Here is a 22,786-nt window from a genome sequence, read left to right as displayed (position 1 = left end):
AGGTCTCCTGAGCCCCTGCTTTGTTGCCTATCTGCTGGCCCAGCTTCTGTCGGCCTCCTTTCACTTCCATTAGCTTTTCCTCCATCCCTGCCATCTCTCTGTGGGCTGGCTTGGTGGCTCTAACAGGTAGGTCAGGGAAGCTGCTAAGGGGCAGGGTCTGGTGAACAGGGCTGCGCTGTGCTATGCATGGGTATTAACAGTGCATGGCTTCGTATCTGGCTGAGAGATGGGTGGTCTGGTGCCAGGAACCTCAGCAAGGGAGAAGGCAGCTGGTAGCAAAAGGTACTTTTAATATGCAGAGCAAGTGGCTGGAAACTGACCCGAAGTGGAAGTAAGGGGCAAGTTTCTTTCTGCAGGGAGGAGTCCCCGTTACGGCTCTTCAGGGATGTAGCAGATTCCCCAGCTGGTGGAGGCTGCAGGCCCTGACTGAGCAGTTGGGCCCAGGTCCCAGCTTTTCAGCAATGCCGGGCCCTGCTCTCCAGCCTGCGTGGTGGAGTCGTGTTGAGCCCAGAGGAGAATGCATAGCAGAGAGCTGGCTCGGAAGGTCTTTCCCGGTCCTGTCGCCAGTTCGATTCCTCCCCAGGCTTTGAAGCTTTTGCCAGCTGATGGCAGCCACATGGCCAGGCTGCTCTTCTCTGTTCACGTGCTCCTGCTTGTTGCATGGAACGCTAACTGACTCCTGCTTGGCAGCCTCCACAGACAGGGCAAAGAGTTGAAAGAGCTATGAAACCTGAGGTTCCTTACAGAGCGAGAGGGAGGCAACATTCTTCTCATGCCTTTGTGCAGCGTTGCTGGGTACAGCTGAGTGATTGCCATGCCTCGCTCATGGCCTGGTGGCATTTTGGTGCCAAGGGGATGATCCCAGGGCTGCATTGCAGTGGGCTGTTTTTTCATGACTCACCCCAGAGCTGGCCGCATTTCGGTGTCAGGTGACTGATTCCTGTGCAGCATTGTTGTGTGCTGTTCAACTGCTATACCTTACCCCAGAAGTAGCTGCATTGCTACCACCCCATATATTGGTTACTGTGAAGACTCAGTGCTTGTCAGTAGAGACCGTAGTGCTGTCTTGAGGTGGGGGCATCGCGGTGTGGTACCAGACGGTGCTTTCCATTGTCACTGAGGAATCGGCATAGCTCCTCAGCGTGCTGGGGCTGGTGCGCTGGTTCGACGGAAGAAGCCATGTGACTGCAGGATGCGGGCAGGGCCGATGCATGACAGACAAAGCCTTGCAGCATAAGATGGCACGAGGGCCTATCCCTGGAGTCTGCTCTACGGGGATCCCAGCTGGGCTCCTCTCCCCAGCTCTGTTCTCCCCCATGCACGATGGGTGGTGAAGTGAACCTGGCGTGTTACTGTAGCAACGCAGGTTGGGAAACACCTGCTGTTCCTCAGTGTACCTTAAAGGTGCAGGGTTGAGTTAATCTTACTGATGGAGGCTTAGTCTTCTCCCATCCAGGGCCTCCTAAAGAGCTCCAGATACCTTCGCTCAATTTCAGCCATGAGCCCTGCTGCTTCCGGTACCCCCATGCCCTGTAGGGAACTGGGATGGGGGAGTAGGGCAGTGACTTGCCCAGTGGTATGCAGGGAGTCAGTACCAGAGGCAAGAAGAGAACCCAGGAGCAATGTTCCCTCTAACCTTTCCTGTCCACCTGCAGGATAAATTGTGGTTGGTGCCCTGAGGCTTTTGCGACTGTGCACCACCCCTAGAAACACCAAACCTGGCTACAGGCACTTTTTTAAAGCAGCTGAGCGGCGTCTGAATCTCTCCTGTGCAGCCAGAGTAGCGCCCAGCTTCCAGGCAACATGGCCCAGGAGTCCTGGCTGCCAGCCTGCGAGGCCTTAAACCTGCAGTGCCTCCAGGGGTGGTAAAAGGCGCTATTGGGTGTGGACACGGCATTTCGGAACGAGTGTTGCTTATTCCAGGGCTGCCCCATAGTGTAGATGCGTTATTCTGGGACAGTTTATTGTGGAGTAATAACTCCGGAGTAACTTGCCTGTGCAGACGCCCTCAGGGTGCCCGTCTGTAACCGTGCATGGCTGGCTCCGTGGGGACTGCGCTGGGGTCCTTCTGCCGCCAGCACTGGGGTCTCTCCCCGCTGAGCTGAAGCAGGGGCTCCTCCTGCCCTGAGTGAGCAGCTGCTGCCTCGGTCGCACCCCCCACAACCCTGCAGCACCCTGGTCCTGCCATGCTCAGCATCCTCTCTGCTGCAGGCTGCCCGCCCGGAGGACGATGAGGTCTTTCTGACGGAGTCACCCAGGAGTCCCAGCGCCACGGCTACCTTCCAAGCTGGCAGCGTAGAGGAGCTGTACGAGCTCCTGGAGAAGCTGGGCAGGTGAGGTGCCGTGGGAAGGGCAGGTGGGGCCCAGCTCGGGCAGTTCAGTCTGTCTCCTGTGGGTGTGTCTGTCCCTCATGGGGCCAGAGGATGCTCAGCGCTGAGTGTCCCTCCCCCCCTGCCCAGCTCCCAGCACGTCCACCACAGCAGGGAACTCCTCTTCACCCCTGCCTGGCCCCAGACCTGCCCCCCCTCACTTTTTCTCACCACCCCCCAGCTCTGGCTTTGGAGTTTGGGTCGTTCTTGCCTGGGCTCCCCCGCAGCCCAGACAGCTCAAAGGCCAGGGGGTGTTACAGGTTTAGTCGATTGGAGCCAGCATCAGGGTTTGGCTAAGGTGTTTTCCCTAACCACTAGGCTTTCCTTCCCTCCCACGGCTGCAGGGAGAACCCAGGAGTTCTGGGTCCTCTCCACCAACTGGGAATAGAACCCAGGAGTCCGGGATTCATCTCCCCCCACCAAACAGAACCCAGGAATCCTGGCTCCTCCCCCAGCCCCTTCCCCGACTGGGAATAGAACCCAGGCATCTGACTGTGTCATCCCCACCCCCCCAGAATAGAACCCAAGAGTCCTGGATCTCATCTCTTCCCCTTGCCTCCAAATAGAACCCAGGGGTCCTGGCTCCTCCTCCCCACGCTTCCCTTCCTTCCCTGTGAACTTGGACTCCAGCACGCTGCCTCCAAAGCTGGGGGTGGGGGTGGGAATCCTAGGAGGTCTGACTCCCCTTGCCATTAAGCACTCTCCCTTCCCTAGCTGGGGCCACAACCCAGGCGTCCTGCCACCCTCTTCCTCCTGGAGATGAGTTGAGAGCTGGCGTCTGGGTGGCGTCAGTGCGCGGCAGGCTCCGGCGCACGCCTTGGCAGCCGAGCCTCGCGGGAGGGGAACGTAGGGTTGCCATGAGGCCAGGCCGGCTGGGCGTTACAGAGTGCATTGTGCAGGCTGGGCTGTGTGCACACCCATGCTTGGGAGTGCCGGGGCTTTCCAGATGCTGAACACATGAGGCCTTCCAGGGGCCTCACGCCACGGAGCCGGATCCTCCCTCCCTGGGCCTGGCTGGATGGAGGTCAGCCAGTGGCCCCACCTGGTCCCGCTGTCCAGCCAGGCTGCACTAAATCAAGGCTCAGACACGCTTCCTCCCCTTGGGAAGGTCCTTTAATGGTCAAGGAAACGGTCCGGAGAACAGGACTGCTGGTGGCCCCGTTGTTCATTGGCTGCTGCTTCTGAGACAGTGGGGTGTAGGGGTTAGAGTAGGGCTGGGTGCCAGGATGCCTGGGTTCTATGCCTGGCCTTGTGGAGGGCAGTGGGGTGAAGAGGGTGCAGGGGAAGGGGTGCTGCTTATTGGTTCTGATGCCCGCTGCCCAGCCCCCGGCCCCGGCTGCCTCTCCACCTTGTCCCTGCAGTGGGCACTTCGGGGTGGTGAAGCGCTGCCGGAAGCGCAGCTCAGGAACGTTTTACGCCGCCAAGTTCGTGAAGATGCGTAAGTGCAAGGGCAGCCGGTGGGGGCAGGACCGCGAGCAGGTGGAGCGGGAGGTCAGCATCCTGCAGCAGCTGGAGCACCCCAACATCCTGCGCCTGCACGACCTCTTCGCCAGCAAGGCCGAGATGGTGCTGATCCTGGAGCTGTGAGTGAGTGGGCTGGCGGGGGGAGCGGGCAGGGCGCGTGGGCTCCTCCCTGCCCCTCTGTAATCCCACTCTGTGTCCAGAGTGTGCCATGTCCCCTGCCTGCTGGCGGACCATCTCCATTGCACCCGGGGGAAGCTGAGGCACAGCAATTGGCAGTACTCGCACTGTGCTCCTGCAGTGATTCAGTGACAAAATCTTGTGGGGAGGGAACCAGGAGTCCTGACCCCCAGACAATTCCCGTCCAGGTGCGGAATAAACGTTTTGTGTGCGCCAAGGCTGGTGTGACTGTGCACCACCAGCAGAAATGCAGAACTGAGACGTGAGCACTGTGCTGCTCAGCTGGGCGGTGACTGAATTTTTCCTGAGTGGTTGCACAAATGCACAGCTCGGTGGGAACACTGATGCCCAGTCGCCTCTGCTCTAACTATTGTGCATCACTCCCTTCCCCACCAGGCTGGGGATAGAGCCCAGGAGTCCTGGCTGCCAGTCCCCACTCCAACCATTAGCCTCCACTGGTGACCTGGCTTGGCACAGATGCTTCGTCCCTGGCTGTGTCATACCGAGGCCAGGGCTGTGTCAGCTTTGCTGTGGACAGTCAGGGGTCTGGGATGTGCGGCAAAGCCCCAGGTAGTGTGAGAGGCTGTACCTGGCCCTCCGAGCAGCACCTCTGCTCTTCTGGGGTGATGGGTGTGTGGCCCTGAGCTCTTTGGGACGGGCAGCGGAGGGTTTGAATTACTCAGCCCTTGATGGTGCCATTCCAGGGGCAGCAGCACAGATTTGACTTAGGTCAAACGGACTTGGCTTTTTGAGCTCGTCTTCCTGATTGTTTTTTCCCATCCAGGCAAATCTGGTCTAGACCCTGCAGCTAATGGGCCTGATTCTCCCTTTGAGCTAGAGAGCCAGGGTAAACACCCCCACCCTGCCCCGCCCCGCCCCTTGGAGCTGCACAATGCATCCAGGACCCTACGGGATCCATGTCTGTGCATCCATATGCTTGTTTTCACCTGCCTCCTGGAGGTTTGCAATCACCGTCTCTTTGGATGTCTCCCCCTGGCTAGAAGGTGTCTATGCTATGTCTGTGCAAGGGTCGCTTCCCACCCCCTACTGAAATGCAGCCCCCTAGGCTGCATCTGTTTCACAGCAGCATGGAGCAAGGAGTACTTGCCCTGGTCTGAAATGCAGCCACCTCTGAGGAGGAACAGGGCGGCTGTCATGGACAGGACCTGCAGAGAGGAATTAGAGCCGTGTGGGCCTGTACAAGTCTGTAAACCAGGACTCCTGGGTTCTCTTCCCAGCACTGCCCTGTCCTTCACTGACACCCCAGGTCAAATTGCTCCCCTCTTGGTGCCTCAGTTTCCCCCTGCAGGATGTGGCACTTGTCTCACCTGGGCCAGGGCTTTAAGATCCTGTGAGGCCAGAGCGCTTGAGGAGGGTGTTCAAACCACACCTGCTCTAGCGTGAGCTTGCTGCCGTCCCTGCTTTCTGGCCACTCCCTGGGCCCTGCCGTAAGAGGGAGCAGGATCAGACCCTTCTCTGCCCTCACCCGCTCTTCCCCTCTGCTCTCAGGATACGTGGTGGGGAGCTCTTTGACTTCATCGCCGAGAAGGAGATGCTGACAGAGGCGGAGGCCATCGAGTTCCTGCAGCAGATCCTGCAAGGCGTCGCCTACATGCATGGGCAGCACATTGCCCATTTTGACCTCAAGGTGCCCAGCTCCCTCCCCGCCTCCTGGCCAGGAGCCCAGAACAGGCCCTGCCAATGACCCTTTCACCATGAATTCTCCATCTCTCCTACCCTGCATGCAGGAGGGGATTGGAGATGGGCAGGAGGGAGGCAAACATCCTTTGTAGCTAGGCAAGACCATGCCTGGTTCCCAGTGGAACGTAGAGCAGCCCCAGGGCTGCTCTAACTCATGCTTTCTGCTCTCTGTGTAACAGAGAATATTCATAATGCAGCTTGCTCTAGCCACACCTCTGATCCAGCCCTATTCTGGGGGCTGAGCAGCTACAGAGCTCAGTACACCAGCTCCACCCCAGCCAGGAAAGCCCCCGTGCACGAGCTGTCAGTGGGTTGCTTCCACAAGGTCCCTTTATGCCCAGGCCCGTGGTGCAAGGCCCGTGGCGTTTTCCATGTCCAGAGTGGTCTGTGAGGAGCTGGGCATGTGAGTTGGCCCCATTGCAGGCTCTGATCTTTCGGGCTGCCTGTCCTATCTTCTCTCTCTCCTCCCCACTCCCCCCTCTCACCGAACTCGTTGCAATGACACCTGCTGCTCGTGGTAACTCTGCAGGCTCAGTGCAGTTCCTTGCACCATCAGTCCCCCTCCACTGGAAAGCCGCTGCAGAATTTCGGCCTCCCCTCTGCTCCGGGGCAGTGAGATGGGGCCAGGGCAGGAGCTCAGATGCAACCTGGAGGGTGGAGAGTGCAACCTAGATCTCGCCCTTCCGTGCTGCTCAGAGACGTTGGGCTTGGATTTCAGCCTCGCCTGGTGGGAGTCTGGGAGAGAACTCGCCTAGGGAACCCTCTGGCCTTGTGTGTTCCACCTGGATCCCTGCTGGCTCCTCCGTCAATCACACACCTGCTGCATGATTGTTCTAGTCTTTGCTGCCGCCACAACCCAGCATGGGGCCTGCAGGGCGAACCAGCCCCTTTGCACCAATGCCCCTTGTATCTATTTGCACCAGTGCAAAGTGCTGCCTGCCCCCGGTCTGATCACACTCCCATACTTGCTTTGCCCGGGTGCCCATGACGAGTGGGGCAATGGAGAGCTGGGCTCAGGGTGTTGTCTGCTCCTCCCTGGCAGCCGGAGAATATCATGCTGCTGGCGAAAGATGTTCCCAATCCAAGAATCAAGATAATTGATTTTGGTCTGGCCCAGAAGCTGGAAGATGGAGTGATCTTCAGAAGCCTTTGTGGGACTCCGCAGTACATAGGTAAACGACTGAGTGCTACTGGTCACCTGGTGGCAAGGCTGGCTGGGAGCCTGTGGGACTCATTGGCATAATAGTCTCTGGGTGTTAACCTGGGGAACTCTATGCCACAGGACATTATTGACTCATAGGCTACATCTACACTAGCCCGAATCTTTGAAACGGCCATGCTTTCCGATGAGCAGACAGGAATAAGGGGATTTCGAAGTTCCCAGGGTCCTTTCAAAAAGGATCCCTGTCTGGATGAGCCGTGTGGCAGTGAAAAGCAGCAATTTTGAAGAGCCGTGGCATGCTAACGAGGCGCTCAATATGCATTTCAGCGCCTCATTAGTAATCTTCAAAACGGCCATTTGAATGGCCATTTTGAAGATCTGGGCAAGTGTAGACACTGCTATAAGGTGAAGTAAGATTCCTGAAAGTCTTAGGCAGGGATATGAAGAATTATCTTCTGTGGTTCTGCAGCACCTTTCAGTAGAATGCCCTCTAATTTGTCCATCCATGAGTGGAATAAATTTTGTTATGCACCAAGGCCTGTGTGGAGGTGCACCACCCATAGGAATGCACGCTGCCAGCTGTGGGTGCCCAGCTACTCAGCTGCGCGGCACAGCTTGCAGGCAACACTGTTCTTCATCCCAAAAGCATACGGGATTGCAGGGGATTTCAGAGATGGAGCCGCCTGTGGCGTTGAACACAGCAGCTACTTTGAGCAACACACTGACCCTTTAGAACGGGAGGTGGAGGAGAAGCTTATTTCCTGCTAGCCTGCAGTGGGGGTTGATGGGGCAGAATGTAGGAACTAGAGTTTAAGGGATGGGGGATCTTAACAGCTTTTCCCAAAGAACCAGGGGATCTGAATGACCTTCCATGGTTAGGAGCTTTGGTTCCTGGCCCAGCTGAGAACAGAGCCCAGTGTCCTCTAGCACACTGAGAAGCAGGATTTTAGAGCTGGAAAGATTTAGCCAGCTGGGGGTGTGCAGGTTGACTCTGGATGTATACAGGGAGGTCCTTCCTGCTTTGAGTCGCTGGACATTTCATGTCCGGTAGGGGGCGTAAGGAGTCTGGCAGCAGGTGCAAAGTGACAATTGTGTGTGTCTTTCCCCCCCCTTCTCCTAGCTCCTGAAGTGATTAACTATGAGTCCCTGAGCTCGGCGTCAGACATGTGGTAAGTGCAGGAGCCTGTGCTCCTCAGTGTTGTGGCTTAGGGCTGTGACGTGAGCTGGCGTCGGCTCGGCTGACTTGTCAGAATCCCCCGGCCTGGGTCCCAGGGCGCGGTGCCCAGGGCACGGTCTTGGTTTGAAACGCACGTGTTGCTGGGACGTGGTTCCCGGCCACTTGCATCCAGCTGAAGAGCGGATAACCAGATTGGCCAGGGAGCGTTTTAAGGAGCTGAGCTGCTCAGAACAGCGATGGAGAAGCCGCTGGCGTGGAAATGCCACTTGTCTGCCTGGTTGTCATCCTATTGCAGCTCGTTTATCCCCCGGTTTCAAAAGAGTTTCTGTCATCCAGTCCAGGAGCATCTGGGCCGTGCAGCTGGGACACCTGCATGTCAGTTGTACACCAGACATGGGGGAAGCAAGCGCTGGGTTAACGCACCATCAAGTGCAAATTGCTGGCTCAGGAGTGGCAGATGGAACAGCAGGATTTGCAATCAGGATTGGGAGTGACAGGGAATTTACCCCACCCTGGTGTTTATTGACTGGGGTCCCTCACTCATTTCTGCCAGTGTAGGCTGATCACTGTCGCTCAGGCTGGCTAACCTAGCAGGCGTCTTTGTCTGTTTCAGGAGCATCGGCGTTATTACCTACATCTTGTAAGTACCCGACATCTTGGGCATCAATTCCTGTCTGCACCTCCCAACTTCAGTCCCTGCATTGGGTTCCCCTCCCTCCTCCAAGCGCGTCACCGAAGAAGATCAGTGGCAGAATGGGGAAACTGAGGCACAGAGCGAGGTCACAGCTTCCCCATGGTCTCGTAGCAGGGCCAGGAAGATAACCAGGCTTCCGGAGAGCCAGGCCTGCACCCTAACCACTGGACTGCTGCCTGCCTGCCTGCAGGGGCCAGCTCCGATTGCAGGCGCGTGCCCCTTCTCTGAGTGATAGGACTGGGCTCGTGCTCGGCTCTTGGCTACTTCTGCCTGGGGGGTTGTACGTAGGATAATGGGGCCTGATTCTCATTTACACTGTGGCCCTTTTACACCACGCTGCCCTTGAAGGGACAGTACCTGTGCCCTCCACCTTTCAAACTGATTTGTGCTGTTGGGGTGAGGCCGAGGAAAGGCAGGCCCCTTGCTTACGAGCACCGTTGGGACAGAGAGCACATCTGCCTTGGTGTGTGCAGCACCTAGCATTCAGGGGGTCCCGATCTGGCCAGGGCTGACCCTGACCCCTGGCTGGATGAGCCTGGGTGAAAGGGCGGCCCTCAGCTGCCTGCTGGGGAGAGAACGCAGCAGTGGAGGGTGGATTGTGGGGCTTGGGGTGGGGGGTTGCTACCAGCTGAGGATCAGGCTGGCTGTATATTCCCCTTGCCTGGGTGGTGTGGGAGCCCATGACCTCTGGACAAGGTGGCCAGGCTCCCAGCGGGTGGGTGGACGTCGGGCCCCAGCGCTGTCGCAGGGGCCACGAGGCACTGAGGCCCGTTTGGACTCACCAGGCTCCCGACGGGCCCTTGTCTTGTGCAGGCTGAGTGGCATGTCCCCCTTCCAGGGTGAGACGGATGCCGAGACCCTCTCCAATGTTGTGGCCTGCAGCTACGAGTTCGAGGAGAAGTACTTCAGCGAGACCACCAGCATGGCCAAGGACTTCATCCGGCAGCTGCTGGTGAAGGAGCCGGGGTAACGCCAGCCCCTGCCACAGCCCCCTGGACAGCAGGACCCTAGGCCTGGCCCCTGTCTTTGAGTGGCAGAGGGTTCCCTCGGCAGAGCCGCTCAGAGAGCAGCAGTCCCCCTGCTACAACAGGCGGTGTGGGGAGAAGCCGGCATAAGGCGCCAGGCAGAGGGTTCGGGCAGGACACGAGGGGCCACATCCTGCCTCTAAGGATCTAGGCCAGGTGTGATCCCAGCTGCAGGGGAGGTTCTCTTGAGCCAACCTCCCCCAGTGATCCCAGCTGGCACGAGGTGCAGGCTGGCCTGTGATGGGGGCCGCCCTGCATGGCACAGGCCAGCCGGACCCCTGCCTTTAGCCTGCGGGGGGCGGCGCTGTGGGGTTAGTGCTGGGGGCGGGAGGAGCAGCCCGTTGGGCGGTGACTGTGTTGGCACCAGAGAAGGACCATCCCATGAGCAGGGGCATTGTGCAACTCCATGGGGGTGATTGACGCCGAGGCACGGGCTGGGCTGGGCTGGGCTCAGCAAGGCAGGGGGCGCGCGGCCAGAAAGCACCGTCGGGGAAAGGGCTGGGGGAAATGAGGGGGCAAGTGTCTTTCTTCTCTGGCGGGAAAGCAGCAGACGCTCCTGTTCTCCCCCCCACGCGCGCTGCAGGAGACGCATGACCGCAGCCAAGTGCCTCGTCCACCCGTGGATCAAGGTGAGGGGGCCAGGAGGCGGAACCAGTGGTGCGTGGGGCGGGGGGCGGTTCCCCAGGCTAGCGAGGAGGCTGCTCCTGGGAGCTGCCTTCTTCCCCCGGGGGCCAGGCCTGGCGTGAAGCCAGAGACGGGGGGCAGGGGCAGAAGAGGACAAGGGCCATGGAGTGAGAGAGGAACACTTACTGGCAGGGCAGCCAGCAGCCGGGGCTCTTTCCTGCACCATCCAGAGCCTGATTTTTCCCCTCCGGAAACAGGCCCCTATTGATGGATAATGACCTCAAAGGCCAGCTGGGAGGGGCTGACCTCCACCGCTCCTCCCAGCCCCCTTCAGCTGCCAAGAGACCCCCAGGGATGTGGGGAACCCCAGGCCTGGCTCTTTAAAGAGCGGGGAGCCCTGTGCTTACCTGTGCTGGGTGTTTTGTGGGGCGGGGGGATTCTGGGCCTAAGGGTGCTGGGGCTGCCTGTGGCTTGGGGTGGCAGGCTGGAGGCCTGAAGGGCAGTGACAGCTCACGCCTTCCCCCTGCAGCCCCTGAGCCGAAAGCAGGCCACCAACCGCAGCCGCTCCTCCATCAACATGAAGAACTTCCGCAAGTTCAACGCCCGCAGGAAATGGAAGGTGAATCTGGGACGGCTGCTCCGGCACATCCCCAGGGCTGTAGGGGGGGCGCTCCCGTCACAGGCGGGGCCGGGCGCGGCGTGGGGGGGTGTGGGGCGCGCTCCCGTCACGGGCGGGGCCGGGCACGGCGTGGGGTGTGTGTGCGGGGCCGGGCATGGTGTGGCGGGGGTGTGGGACGTGCTCCCGTCACGGGCGGGTCCGGGCGCGGCGTGGGGGGGTGGGGGCAGGGCTCAGTAGGGGGTGCTCTCCCCTCAGTCACTGCTGGACCCCGTGTGCAGCCAAGCCCTCGGGGGCGCTTGCCTCTCGCAGTCCTTGGTGTAGCTCTAGGTGGTGCCAAGCTACCCTCACTTAGGCACGTCCCAGAGTGGGAGACGGTTCGTTAGTCCAGGGCCCTCTTTCAGACGTGGGTCTTCCTCATAAAAGCTGCTGGCTGATTTCATCTGGGTGCCTCTTTGCTCCCTGGCCTATCCTTTGCCTCAGCTACTGAGCTGCTCCCCAGAGGTGGCCACATTTTAGTGGGGTGGGAGAAACCCTTGGAGATGCAGGAAGCCGCCTAACAATGGGCTCAGTAACTGGGGGCTCCTTGGTGGGGGGGGGGTGGCTCGTAATTTGTGGTTATGGAGGGCTCAAAAAGGCCTTGACCTCAAAATTCCCTGTTGTGGGTTTCTCTCCAGCTCTCCTATAACATGGTGTCGGCCTGCAACCGGCTCTGCCACCTGAAGCTCTTGTGTGGCCAGAGGAAAGAGGATGAGAAGCTGGTGAGGTCTTGTCGATCGGCTGATGCAGGCGGCACTGGGGGGAGAGCGCGGGTGATCCGCCACTGCGGGGTTGTGCACCTGCTGGGGGTCCGGGGCAGGGATGGGGCTCTGGGGTTACAGGTGGGGTTGGATGCTGGGGGGAGTGGCTGAGGTAGCGTTAATTATCGAGGTACCAAATTGGTGCCTCCTTCCTGGAGCTCCTGGGCGAGCTGCCAGCCCGCTGACTGGTTCCTTAGGTACCGACACCCTTGGGGCCCACCCTTTTGCTGCTTCTGGGGGCCTGGCAGTGGTGCAGGCCTGCGTGGGATCTGCCTGGGGGCAGCCAAGATAGGGCTGGGGCACGTGGCTGGGTGTGTTTTGCAGGGGGGCCATCTGTGTGCAAGCAAGGGGAGGGGTGTACACGCACATGCTCACAGCCTGTGTGCACGGGGGTCTCTGCACATGCACAAGGGCTGGGGGGGTGCACCTGGCCATGCGTACACGTGCACGGGTCTGGTGCGTTTCCTCCTACCCCGCTCCCTGACCCACCCTGCCCCCTTTTGCAGCGCGACTGTGAGAGCGACCAGGAGGAGGAGACCAGCCATCCGGTGATGCTGCTGCGCCGGCAGAGGAGCAGCTGCTCCTGAGACCCCCCCGGACCCCACTCACGGACTCCAATGTGCGCGACGGGCCCCCACCCTCTACAGCCGTGGGGGAGGGGCCAGGGGGCCCCCCGCCCGGCTGAGCAGGGGCCAGGGGCCCACAGGAAGGAGCAGAGCCCCTGGTCAGGAGCTGGAAACGGCTCCTGCCTCTCCCTGCCCCCCCACCAGCCCCTCTCTGCGCTGCCACCTGCAGAAGGGGAGTCGGCCGCGACCAGAGCTGGTGGTGGGGGCCATTTGGAACCAGACAAAGCTGGGGCGACGGCAGCAGCACCCCAGCCACTACCCCACCCCCCAGCTGGGGAGCTGTGGGTGACGAGATCCTGCTATTAACCCTTTCATTGCCCCTCTGTCGGTCAGAGCCCCCCCTCCCCCATGGCTTTGGGCTTTACAGGGAGCATTTCATGCCCCCTCTTCCGCTTTCCAAGAGGAGCCCCTCCCCCATGGCGCTGTTCTGACTGACACTTGGGGGGGTTAATGGGAACCCCCCCACACCCACTTGGAGACGGAACGCTCCAGCACTCACGGGGTTAATCCAGCTGATTCCCCCTCCCTCCCCCCTCCCTGCACTTGCCCCAGTGTGTCAGGGGGTCAGTTTTTCCCTGCTATTCCCTGCTCCATGTCTGGGCCCCCCCAGCACTCGGGAAGGCCAGTACCCTGGGCAGGGCTGCTCCGGCCTGCACTGACCTGCCATGTGCCTTTGTCCCCGCTGCAGCTGTCGAGGGGCAGCCAGAGAGCCAGGCCGCGTCCCCTTCCCAGCACCCCCCGTTGTTTGCATGTTGGCCTAGGGAGGGGGGCAGCCCCCAGGCCCTGCTCCTTCCCCACCTGCCTGATTCTTTCCAAAGAAATAAACTTGGATCCCCCTGGCCCCTGCGGTTGCCTTAAGGGGGGTGGGGTCGGGACCCCCAGGCGAACCAGCCTGGCCCGACCAGCTGCCACGCACCCCCGCTGCGCCGCGAATCAGCCAGGCAGTGCTAACCGTGGCCCCTTGGTGGTGCTCAAACCCAGCTCATGGTGCTTGGTGGCTCTGGCTCACACTTGCAGGCAGGTGGCTGACTGGGCTCAGCGCGGGGATGGGTGGGACGCAGCTGGCCTGGCAGGCTGGCAAGCTAATGGCCTGCCTGTCTGTGAAAGGGTAGGGAGGACTAGTGGTCAGACAGCACCTGTGCAGGATGGGGCCCTTAAAGGAACAGAACAGGTGCTGCCTGGTCACTGTTGCCGGCCCACCCTGAAGCCAGGTACAGCCAGTCCTGTCCGGTCAAGGTCCAAATCTCTTGGTCAGAATCCAGCCGCTGGAGCCTCCTTTTCCCCACCGCAGCGATGAGAGGGAGGAAGAGAGGAAGCCGCCAGGATATGGCCCCTGGGCTGCCTGTAAACCCCCCCCTTAAAGGGACAGTCCCCCCATTCGCCAGTTGAAAAGGCGGCACCTTCTGGGGAGCAGCGAACAGGGCATGGGAGCAATGCACCCTCTGGGGCTGCCCTCGCGGGAGCCTCTGCACCCGATGCCGGGATGCGGGCAGGTGATGCGCAGCTGCTGGTGAAGGTAACAGCTGCCCTTGCCAATCCCTGTTCAGACCAGCCGCTCCCTGGAGCGCTGAGGTTTCTGCCTGTCCATGCGGCGCCCGAGACAGCAGCGCGGCTCGTGTCCGCGTGTTGCTGCACAAAGGGGATGGGGGCTTAGGGCATGTGAGTGCAGAGGGGTTTTAAATCCCCCTTTCTTCCTCACCGGCGGCAAATCCGCAGCCTCCTGGGTGCAGGACGGGTGCTCCCTGGCCGGAGATCAGCCTAAGCACAGCTGGAAAAGGGAGCAGGTGCCAAAAGTTCATTCCACGACACCAAGGACTCGGCAAAGCACCGATGCTGCCGTTGACCTCAGCGTACTGCTCTCCGGGAGAACAGCCGGCCCGGGCGCTGGAGCTTTCTCCCTGGAGAAGCAGCTGAGCGGCGCAAGGGTGGTGTGTTTCCTTAAGCCGCAAGCCAGTGTCCCTGTTTGTGCAGCTCTGTGCGCCAACCTGCTGCCAGGTATTTACAGCCTGGGGGCCATGTGCCCTGGCAGCAGAGCTCTTGCGTGGCTGCTCGGGAGAGGTTCAGGTGCCGTCTAGCTGATTAGCAGAACGCCGCAGCCACCCACAGCCGGCAGCCTGGGTTGCTGTGAGTGGGGCACGTACAATTTTATTCCGCCCCCATGGGAAAGGTTAGAGGGATCACGGCCCCGGGGTAAAAGTTCCTTTAACAAAGGAGGGGTCAGAGCTGAGTCGAAGGGCCCTGGCTTGCTCCCTGCCCGGTGAGTTCTCCACCCCCAGCCTGCACCTAAGGGAGGCTACAGGAACCTGAGTTACTCCAGTGTGGCTGCATCAGATGGGCTGGGGCGCAGGGTTCCCGCTAATCTTTTCCATCCGGGGCAAAATAAATTTTGTTACTTGCACCAAGGCAGGAGTGGATGTGCACCACCCCTAGAACCACAGGCTGCTGGCTGCGGGCACTCTGCCATTCAGCTGGGCAGCACCTGAACCTCTCCTGGGCGGCTGCCCAAGCACAGCTGACAAGGAACCCTGCTGGGTGAAGTCTTTGTGCCCCGTTGCTCGCCCATGGTGCACAGGCCACTGTGGAAGTGACCTGGCCGGCCAGCTCTGCCACCCCCCTACCCTTCCGCCAGCCTGGGAACGGCTTGTGGGGGGCTGGCCCCCCCCCACCATCTCACTGCGCTGCCACGGTGACCCCAGAAAGAAGGAGGTGGGAGTATGTGCTGACTTGCAAAGGGCCTGTGGCCTCCCGCTCCTTGCCTAGAGGAGGCAGGAAGAAGTCGTTGCTCCTGATCTGCCGGCTGCCCTTCCCAGCCCGGTGGGCAGAGGTGGGTAGCTGCAGCAAGTTGGCAGGGGTAGGAGACAGGCTGCCTGGGTCAAGTTCCTGCTCGTGGGTCCTGTTGTGCCAAGCCAGTTGCGTGGGCTGTTAGCCCAAGACTTCCTGCGGGTCCCTCCTTAGCCCAGGGCCGGCGGGAGAATGGGAATGCCCTGGAAAAAGTTTGAAATGAGGCAGGAAAAACCCTCCCCTGGGGCTGGAAGTTTTCCCCAGCTTTGAGAGGGAGAGCGCGTCCCCAGTCTCTGCAATCATGCCCATCCTCTGGGCGCTGCTGCATGACGAAGGGTTCCCCCCATGTCCCCCAGACTCATGACCTGAATTCTTCCCCTGCTGGCATAGTCGTGTTATAGCAGGGGAAACTGAGGCACAGCACCTGGCCGTGGTGGCAGAGTTGCTCGGTGGCGGAGGCGGAGGCCCTCCTCGCAGTCGGCTGGAGTGCTGACGGCTCTTTATTGCCTGGGTGAACTCACTGGCTCCTTATTTCCCAAACAACCTCCCAGCCCCACCTGGGTTCAGTTGTCAGGCTAAATATTTAGAATGTAGCAATTGAAAACAAAAGTGAACGGGAGCCCAGCCCCGGCCCCCTCTCCTGCTCCGGCCCCGCGTGGGACTGCTCTGGCCCTGCCCCGCCGCCTGGAGCGTCACCTGGCATCTGGCTGCTCTCTGGGAGGGTGGGAGGCGGCTCCACCCATGCCCAGGTGCCCAGGTGTGTGGCTCAGTGCGTGCTCAGAGCGCAGCTGGCTGGAGGCTGGACACCCTCGAGTGCGCGAGCTGGGGCTGGTTTCCTTGCAGCCTGGAGGAAGGTGGCTGGAGGCCAGTTGCAGTGAAGGCCCAGGATCGGCGTCTCGATTCCCTGGGAATGAAGGGGGAGGCGCTGGGGTCCTGGTCTTCCCAGGCTCCAGAGCCCACGTGGCACCGGCTGCCTGCCCCCTAAGAGGCATTGGCTGAGGTGGGAGGGGGGGTTGCCTTCTGCCTGGCTTTGGAGAGTGGCCAGGGGATTTCCTGCTTGTGGACCATGGGGGCGAAGGAGGAGAAGGCAGCGCTCAGGGTAGCTCTGCTGGTGCTCAGCCTCCTGCCGCACGTGCCTGCGCTGGCCACACCTGGAAGTAAGTTCCCCCACCTGGCCTCGAAAGGCAGCTCCTGGGGTGCTGACCTGGGGTCGGGGTGGGGGGCCAGGCCGGTCTCGGCCCCGGGTCTGGAGGGCAGCTGACCCAGAGGCGATGGGTGAGGCTGGGACTGCAGGGGCAGCGGGGGCTCATGAATGAGGCTGGCGGGAGAGAGATGCTGACTTCTGTTGCTGGCTCTGCACCTCTCCTGCCCCGTGAGCAGTCTCAGCACTAGGGCCGGGCTTGGTATACCTCTGGCCTGTCTCGCACACTGCCTCGGGCTAGGGGCTTCAGCGAGAGCGTGACCGGCACAGGGCAAGTAGCCGGCGGGGTCAGCTGGTCCCAGCTTTGGGCTGTTGGAGGTTTAGGGACACCCAGAGCCTGGGGCTTTGTCCTTGCCCAGCCTGGCTAATCGCCGTTCTTGGGCCTATCCTTGATGAGCACAGTGAGGTCCTTTGGGGCCTGCAATATCCCCAGCAGGGAGTTCCACAAGTTGTGTGTTGGGTGAAGGAGAACGTCGCTGTCTTTTAAACCCTCTGCCTAGTGACCCTTAGGTTTTGTGTTGGGGGAAGGGGTGGCTCCGTGCCTGTTTCCCCCCGTCACTGGGGCCTTCTGAGGTCAAAGGCTTGCCTGGAGGCGGGATGGGGATGTGCCCATGCGTCTGTGCAGCTCCGAGCACAAAGGGTGGCTGATTCTAGGTGTTACTGGCATATAAAGAGCAAAATAACAATGGGGCCAGAGAGCGCACGGGCAGGGGTGTTCAGTGTCCAGCTCCGCTAGTGACTCCCTGTGTGACCTTGGTTCAGTCACTTTGTTTCCCCATCAGTGTCAAGTGGGGAATACAAGCCTGCGTTTGCTGGTCTCTGCTGTGATTGTGAGCTTTCCAGGGCAGGGACTGTCTCTAACGGTTGGGTCTGTGCAGCTCCCAGCACAAAGGTTGGCTGGAGTGATTGGGATGTGGGATCCCCGGCTCAAAAGATGCATGAGCAGCTACTGCCTAAGCGAACGGGATCCCTGCTGCCCCCAACTCCTCAGGGACTATGTCTGGCGCAGCCTTGCCTGGGTGTGATTGGCATTGTCCCATAACTCTCTGTACCTTCCTTTCAAGCAGCTCGGGCTGGGCAAGGTAGGAGGCTGGATACCAGGGTAGATGGTCTGAAATAATCTGGTCATTTCAAGGGCCTCTTGTTGCTAAACCTGCTGGACTTTTCCCATCAATGAATGCCACGCCCTCCTTTTCTCAGTGTAAGGATGGAGAGGGTACTGGTAAAATTGTCCCTGAGAAATGCAGTAATCCCCAAGCTCTGGAGCCAAACAGAACAAATGGGGTTTTGGGGCAGGGTGGGCAGTAGCTGCTTACTTGGTTCCTTCATGGGCTTTTGACTGGTGAGGAGAAGTTGATCCTGGGGGTGGGGAAAGCAGGAGTTCGGGCAATAAATAATTCAGGTTGGCTGGGAGGAGAGAGATGGGAAAGTGGAAAATTGTAGCAAAGGGTGGTGGGTCAGAGAGGGGAGGGGAGGGATTAAAATTCCATCAGAGCAGCAGTGATCACAGGCAATAGTTTAACCCCTGCTAGAGCCAGAGGCAATGAACTGGCTGGTGAAGTGAGATTGGGCACAGACAGTCTCAAAGTGTCCCATGGAGGGTGAGCGGGGGGAGCAAGGTGGCAGGGTGGTGACTTCTGGGCATAGGGACCTGAAAGTGTTGACAACACAATCTGGGAAAGGGAATCGGAACCCCTGGCTTCTCTTGCCGGCTTTGCTGGGCTCTGCCATCCCTGCCCAGTGCCACAGTTTACCCATTTGTCTAATGCAGACTAATGGTGCTAGTGGGGAATGATACAGACCCATCTCGCAGCTGGCAGAGAGTGAACTAATCATGGGTGTGTGAGAAGCCCTTTGGGAGCCTCAGGCTCATGTGTGGAGCAGACTAAGTGGGATTAAAAAGGACGAGAGCACGAGCCCAGAGAGGATGCAGCAGCAGAGGTTTGCCAGGGGCCGGGTCAGAGCAGGGCCCTAGGAATTTCAGGGTTGCTGGGGGCCGGGGAGCTGTGCACTGAGTACCAGAGTGTGGCTTATGTGGTTGGGGATTTTTATAACCTACCTGTTGATTGGGAGCCGGCCGGCCTGCCTGCCAGGCCAGCACCTGGGTAGAGAGCACCGCCGGTGTGCCCAGTGGGAAGATGCCAGCACCCCGCCTGGGGGAATGTCCCTTCCCCTGTGTATTTTCCCAGCTTCAGCCCCATGGGAAATCCCACCTTCCCCCCCAGCATCTGCACCACTGTAAGAGCAGCCAAGGGTCCATCTAGCCCAGGATCCTGTCTGCTGACAGCGGCCAATGCCAGGTGCCCCAGAGAGAATGAACAGAACTGGGAACCCCCAAGTGATTCATCCCCTCATGTGGAAGTTCATTATAATTTCTGTCCCTGCAGCCCTAGCTGAGATCAGAGCCCATTATGCTAGGGGCTGAATGTTCTCACTGTAAGAGACAGTCCTCACTCTGGAATCTGTCCTCTCTAAATAACCCAGATGGCTGAAGGTAGACTGAGACTAAGAACCTTCAGATTCCCCAGATAACAATTTAACTGCATTTTTTGCAGCCGGCTTTGCTAACTCTGTCCACGGTTGTAGCATAACAGGCAATTTTACTGACTAGATGTACAGGGACTTACAAGCAGGGTTCCCGCTAATGTTTTCCATCCTGGGCAGAATAAATTTTATGTGCATCAAGGCATGTGTGAATGTGCACCACCCATAGACACACTGCTGCCTGTGGGTACTCTGCTAATCAGCTGGGCAGCACCTGAATCTCTCTGGGTGGCTGCGCAAAAGCTCAGCTTCCAGGGAACGCTGCTTAGGAGCAGAGCAAGAAATTGACATAGATCTCTTCAGCCAGCATTTTAACAGTTATATCACCTGCACTCTTTAGGGCCAAGCCGCAATCTTTCCACTAGCGTGCTGGTTCAGGTTCTGGTTCTAATTACCTTGAGGAGGTTCACAGCAATACAGGGAGGTGAGCATGGTGAGCTTGCAATGTTTCTGGGTCCGTCTCCTAATGCGATTCTCCAGAGGCCTGGGTTGGTCAGGCGTTCCAGGAACAGAAATCAAATCTGTGGCAGCGCTGCAGCCACCTGGCCCTCATTTACAGTGTACAAAGTGTGCAGCCTTTGGGAAAATCACCCTCTGCCTCCCACGTGTTGTGGGGGTTTGTAGGCTGGGACTCAAAGGCCCTGAGCCTCCTTTATTTACAAAGAGAGAAACCAAGTAGCCCTGGCATCTCCTTCCAAAGCTGCGCAGGGCACTGCAGGGGAACGGGAAGAAAAGTGTTAATTAAAATAATAAAGAAAACAGAGTCAAAACACACTTGGCTGGCTGGCTGGCCAGCAGGGCTGGGCGGTGGGGGAACTCCACTGTCTCACATGTTCTGGCAGAGGGCAACAGGGAAATTTACCACAGGGATCACAGAGCTGTCCCTGAAAAGCATATTTGTTCTAAACAGAGCTGGGCGGTGGTCAAACGACTGGCTGTGTCTGACAAGTGCCCCCAGCGAAGCCAGCTGACGTCGGCTGGCGCTGTGCCCAAAAGCCAAGGCAGAAATAGCCCAGCACTGCAAAATGGGGCAAAGGTGACAGGAAATGTGAGCACCGGCTGCTGCGCTCCATTGCTTCCCACGTCGGTTTGGCGTTTGCCCCCCGTGCAAGCTCACTGCACTAACGCTACCGGGCCAGGGCAGCGTATGGGGTCAGTGCCTCTGCTGGGACAGAAAGCCAAGGCTGCACTGTGGCACTGCTGGTTTCCGCCAGTGGAGGAAGAGGCCTGGAAGGTTTTTGCGCAGGTGTAAATGCTATTCCAATCTACAAGGCAGGGGAGAAACCAAACACCCCCTGGGAGCTGATGGAGTATGGACAGCGCCGGAAATAAAGCCCTTCTTAAGTTGCTGCAAGGTTCCCAATTCCCTGAGCCACCCCCTGCCCTCGAACAACTCCCTGGCAAAGCTGCGGTCACTGCTACTTCCACCTGCGAGAGTTCTGCTGGCAGGTGGCATGTTTAGAGTTGCAACTCAGTTCACTGTGTTTGATTTTTGGTGTTTACTGTAAATTTTGCACTGGGAAACAGGCAGCTCTAAAACGTGTTCTCTTGGTCACAGCTGGGCATCAGGTTTCATGCGTATGGTGTAATGGGGAGCAGTCCTGGGTTGCGAGGCCAGAACAGGGCTCACCGAGTGTGCCCAACGTTCCCGCTAATTTTTTTGCCTCAATGGGCGGAATAAATGTTATGTGCCCCGAGGCATGTGCAGAAGTGCACCAACAATAGGAACAGATGCTGCTGCCTCTGGGCAGCTGTGGGTGCTCTGCCAATCAGCTGGGTGGCACCCAGTGTTCCCTCTATTTTTCCCATCCGTGGGCGGAATAAATTTTATGTGCGCTAAGGCATGGGTGGATGTGCACCACCAATAGAAACACAGGCTGATGGCTGTGGGTGCTCTGCTAATCAGCCGGGAAGCACTTTATTCTCTCCTGGGCAGCCGCTCAAGCACTCCACTTACAGGGAACTCTGTGTGACCTTGTGCAGAACAGCGGAGGGACCAGCTGGCCATGGGACTACATAGCCCATCATTCCGTGCTTTCTCCTGGCCTCTCTCCCAGGATGATGCTACCGCCCCGTGGCGTGGCACATTGCATGCTGGGAGTCATAGTCTCCATGTCCTGCATGTGGTCTGCCAAGCTGGGGACCCACTGGGAGGCTCCGTGCCAAGGGGCAGAACAGGGAGCCATGGGGCGTGTAGTGTACAGTTCCCAGCCTGCTGGCCTCTCCTATCAGGCCCTTGGTGAATTTCCTGGCTAGCACGCATGGGGCCCTGCAGGGCTGGACATTGGCCTGTTCTGAGCACCAGAGGGTTTCTTCCAAAAAAGGAACATTTTGGGGAGACTCCAATATTGAGGTTGAGAGGGGCTTTGGGGACCCCCAGTTCCAGTCCTAAAGGCAGGGCCAGTCCTCACTAGCAACTGGGCTGAGTCCTTTATCCGCAGGTCACTTACCAGGCTGGTGTCCCCAGGCATCTCAGCCAGGGCAGACTTATGACACGCGAACTGGTGACCTCTGCTAGTGACACCTAGTGCTCTCGGTCCTCTTGTCCCCTCCGAGCAGGCAGGGCTGTGGTGCTGAAGGCTTTGTTGAACGACTAAGTGGATCACCATAAGGCCAGGACATGGAGAAGTTGTCTGGAGTAGGTGGGGTGGGCCAGTTTTCTGGTGGGCGCTATGTGGGAAGAAACGCACTTCTGGTTTGCTGGGGTTTGCTGCACTTAGCATCTTATGAAACCTTTTCCATGTACATACGTCTTATACACTTCCCTTAAAGCGTTAGCCTGACCTCTATAGATTTAAAACATTTGGTTACGCATAATGGAAATGATTCCACTCTAAATAAATGAGTTGCATTGCACAGTTTGCAGACCAGCAAAACCTGTTCCTTAAAAAATCCAGCCAGGTTTCAATCTGATTCGCTTTTATCCATGTTTTGCATAAAAGGGCTGGGCTGGCTTAATACTGCTGTGGGGGGCCAGGTTTACAATTAATTTCAACATGATTTTTTTTTTAACGGACTTGGTTTTTTTTTAATGTCACAAGCACAAAGCAAGCTATGGAATCAGGTGTACAGAGTGCTACAAAAGGACATTGAGATGGCCATCCTGTTGCGCTAGGTGCTGTACATAGCAAGGGACAGCCCCAGAGTCTAAGAAGACAAGCCTGGTTCATGCAGGGGGAGTTGTGGTAGAACTGGGAGTTGAATTGAGGCTTGTATGATGTTCCACTCAGGGCTTTAACCCTAAGATAATTTTTCTTCCGATGATTGCACGGGAAATGTGTATATAAAGTCACAGGGCAATGAATCAGAAATGCCTGTGTCGGACAGAAAGTACAGTACATGTTCTCTGGGTGTGGGGTGTTGAGAATATTCTGCGTTTGTGCGTGTTGTGGTGTCACACAAACATAGGTAGCAACACTGGGCTGGAAGAGGCGAGTTAATGAGAATAACCTCTCGAGAGGTTACCTAACCCCCCTGGTAAACACCAGCCTCCGAAGAGAGATTAGAAGTGCTTGGGGATGAGAAAGTCAGATACCAGGGAGAGACGACGGTTGCTACCAGCCAGATGAAAGAGCTTCCCACCCGCAAGGCTGGAGCAGTGCACAAGCTAAGGGACGAGCAGTGCAGGTTGTCTGGGTGCTGGACCTGGGGGATTGCTGCACCCTGAGGCTTGAAATAGTTTCCAGCAGGATTTACAGTTTGGTTCAATGGTTCTTAGCACCATTGTTTTCTGCAAGCTGTGTGATCAGGCGGCTGCCCAGCAGAGTGAAATGTTGCCCAGCTGATTAGCAGGATGCCCACAGCCAGCAGCAGGTATTTCTGTAG

The 22,786-nt window shown here is 58.6% G+C and overlaps 2 protein-coding genes across 7 annotated transcripts in view; both read left to right on the top strand.

Moving 5' to 3' along the window:
• LOC142003986 (death-associated protein kinase 2-like) overlaps positions 1-13,275 on the top strand; it is a 29,767-nt gene extending 16,492 nt beyond the window's left edge. For 3 of the 5 annotated variants that reach the window (XM_074981397.1, XM_074981398.1, XM_074981399.1), the window contains exons 3-13: positions 2,212-2,333; positions 3,731-3,952; positions 5,520-5,658; positions 6,754-6,883; positions 7,994-8,042; positions 8,664-8,690; positions 9,558-9,710; positions 10,353-10,398; positions 10,923-11,012; positions 11,687-11,770; positions 12,316-13,275. In XM_074981397.1, coding sequence (XP_074837498.1) covers positions 2,212-2,333; positions 3,731-3,952; positions 5,520-5,658; positions 6,754-6,883; positions 7,994-8,042; positions 8,664-8,690; positions 9,558-9,710; positions 10,353-10,398; positions 10,923-11,012; positions 11,687-11,770; positions 12,316-12,396 — 1,143 coding nt within the window. In that variant the 3' untranslated portion in view covers positions 12,397-13,275. Of the gene's footprint in view, positions 1-2,211; positions 2,334-3,692; positions 3,953-5,519; positions 5,659-6,753; positions 6,884-7,993; positions 8,043-8,663; positions 8,691-9,557; positions 9,711-10,352; positions 10,399-10,922; positions 11,013-11,686; positions 11,771-12,315 lie in introns of those variants that run through there. The other 2 variants (XM_074981400.1, XM_074981401.1) reach the window with 2 other exon arrangements.
• A 2,978-nt stretch (positions 13,276-16,253) lies between these two features.
• INSRR (insulin receptor related receptor) overlaps positions 16,254-22,786 on the top strand; it is a 43,539-nt gene continuing 37,006 nt past the window's right edge. For both annotated transcript variants that reach the window (XM_074980862.1, XM_074980860.1), the window contains exon 1: positions 16,254-16,373. In XM_074980862.1, the coding sequence (XP_074836963.1) occupies positions 16,283-16,373 (91 nt within the window). In that variant the 5' untranslated portion in view covers positions 16,254-16,282. The remainder of the gene's footprint in view (positions 16,374-22,786) is intronic.

This window comes from Carettochelys insculpta, chromosome 30 (assembly GCF_033958435.1).
Source record: "Carettochelys insculpta isolate YL-2023 chromosome 30, ASM3395843v1, whole genome shotgun sequence".
NCBI classification, from domain to species: Eukaryota; Metazoa; Chordata; order Testudines; family Carettochelyidae; genus Carettochelys; species Carettochelys insculpta.
Note: the sequence above shows the minus strand (reverse complement) of the source record. Positions and strands in the feature narration are given on the sequence as shown.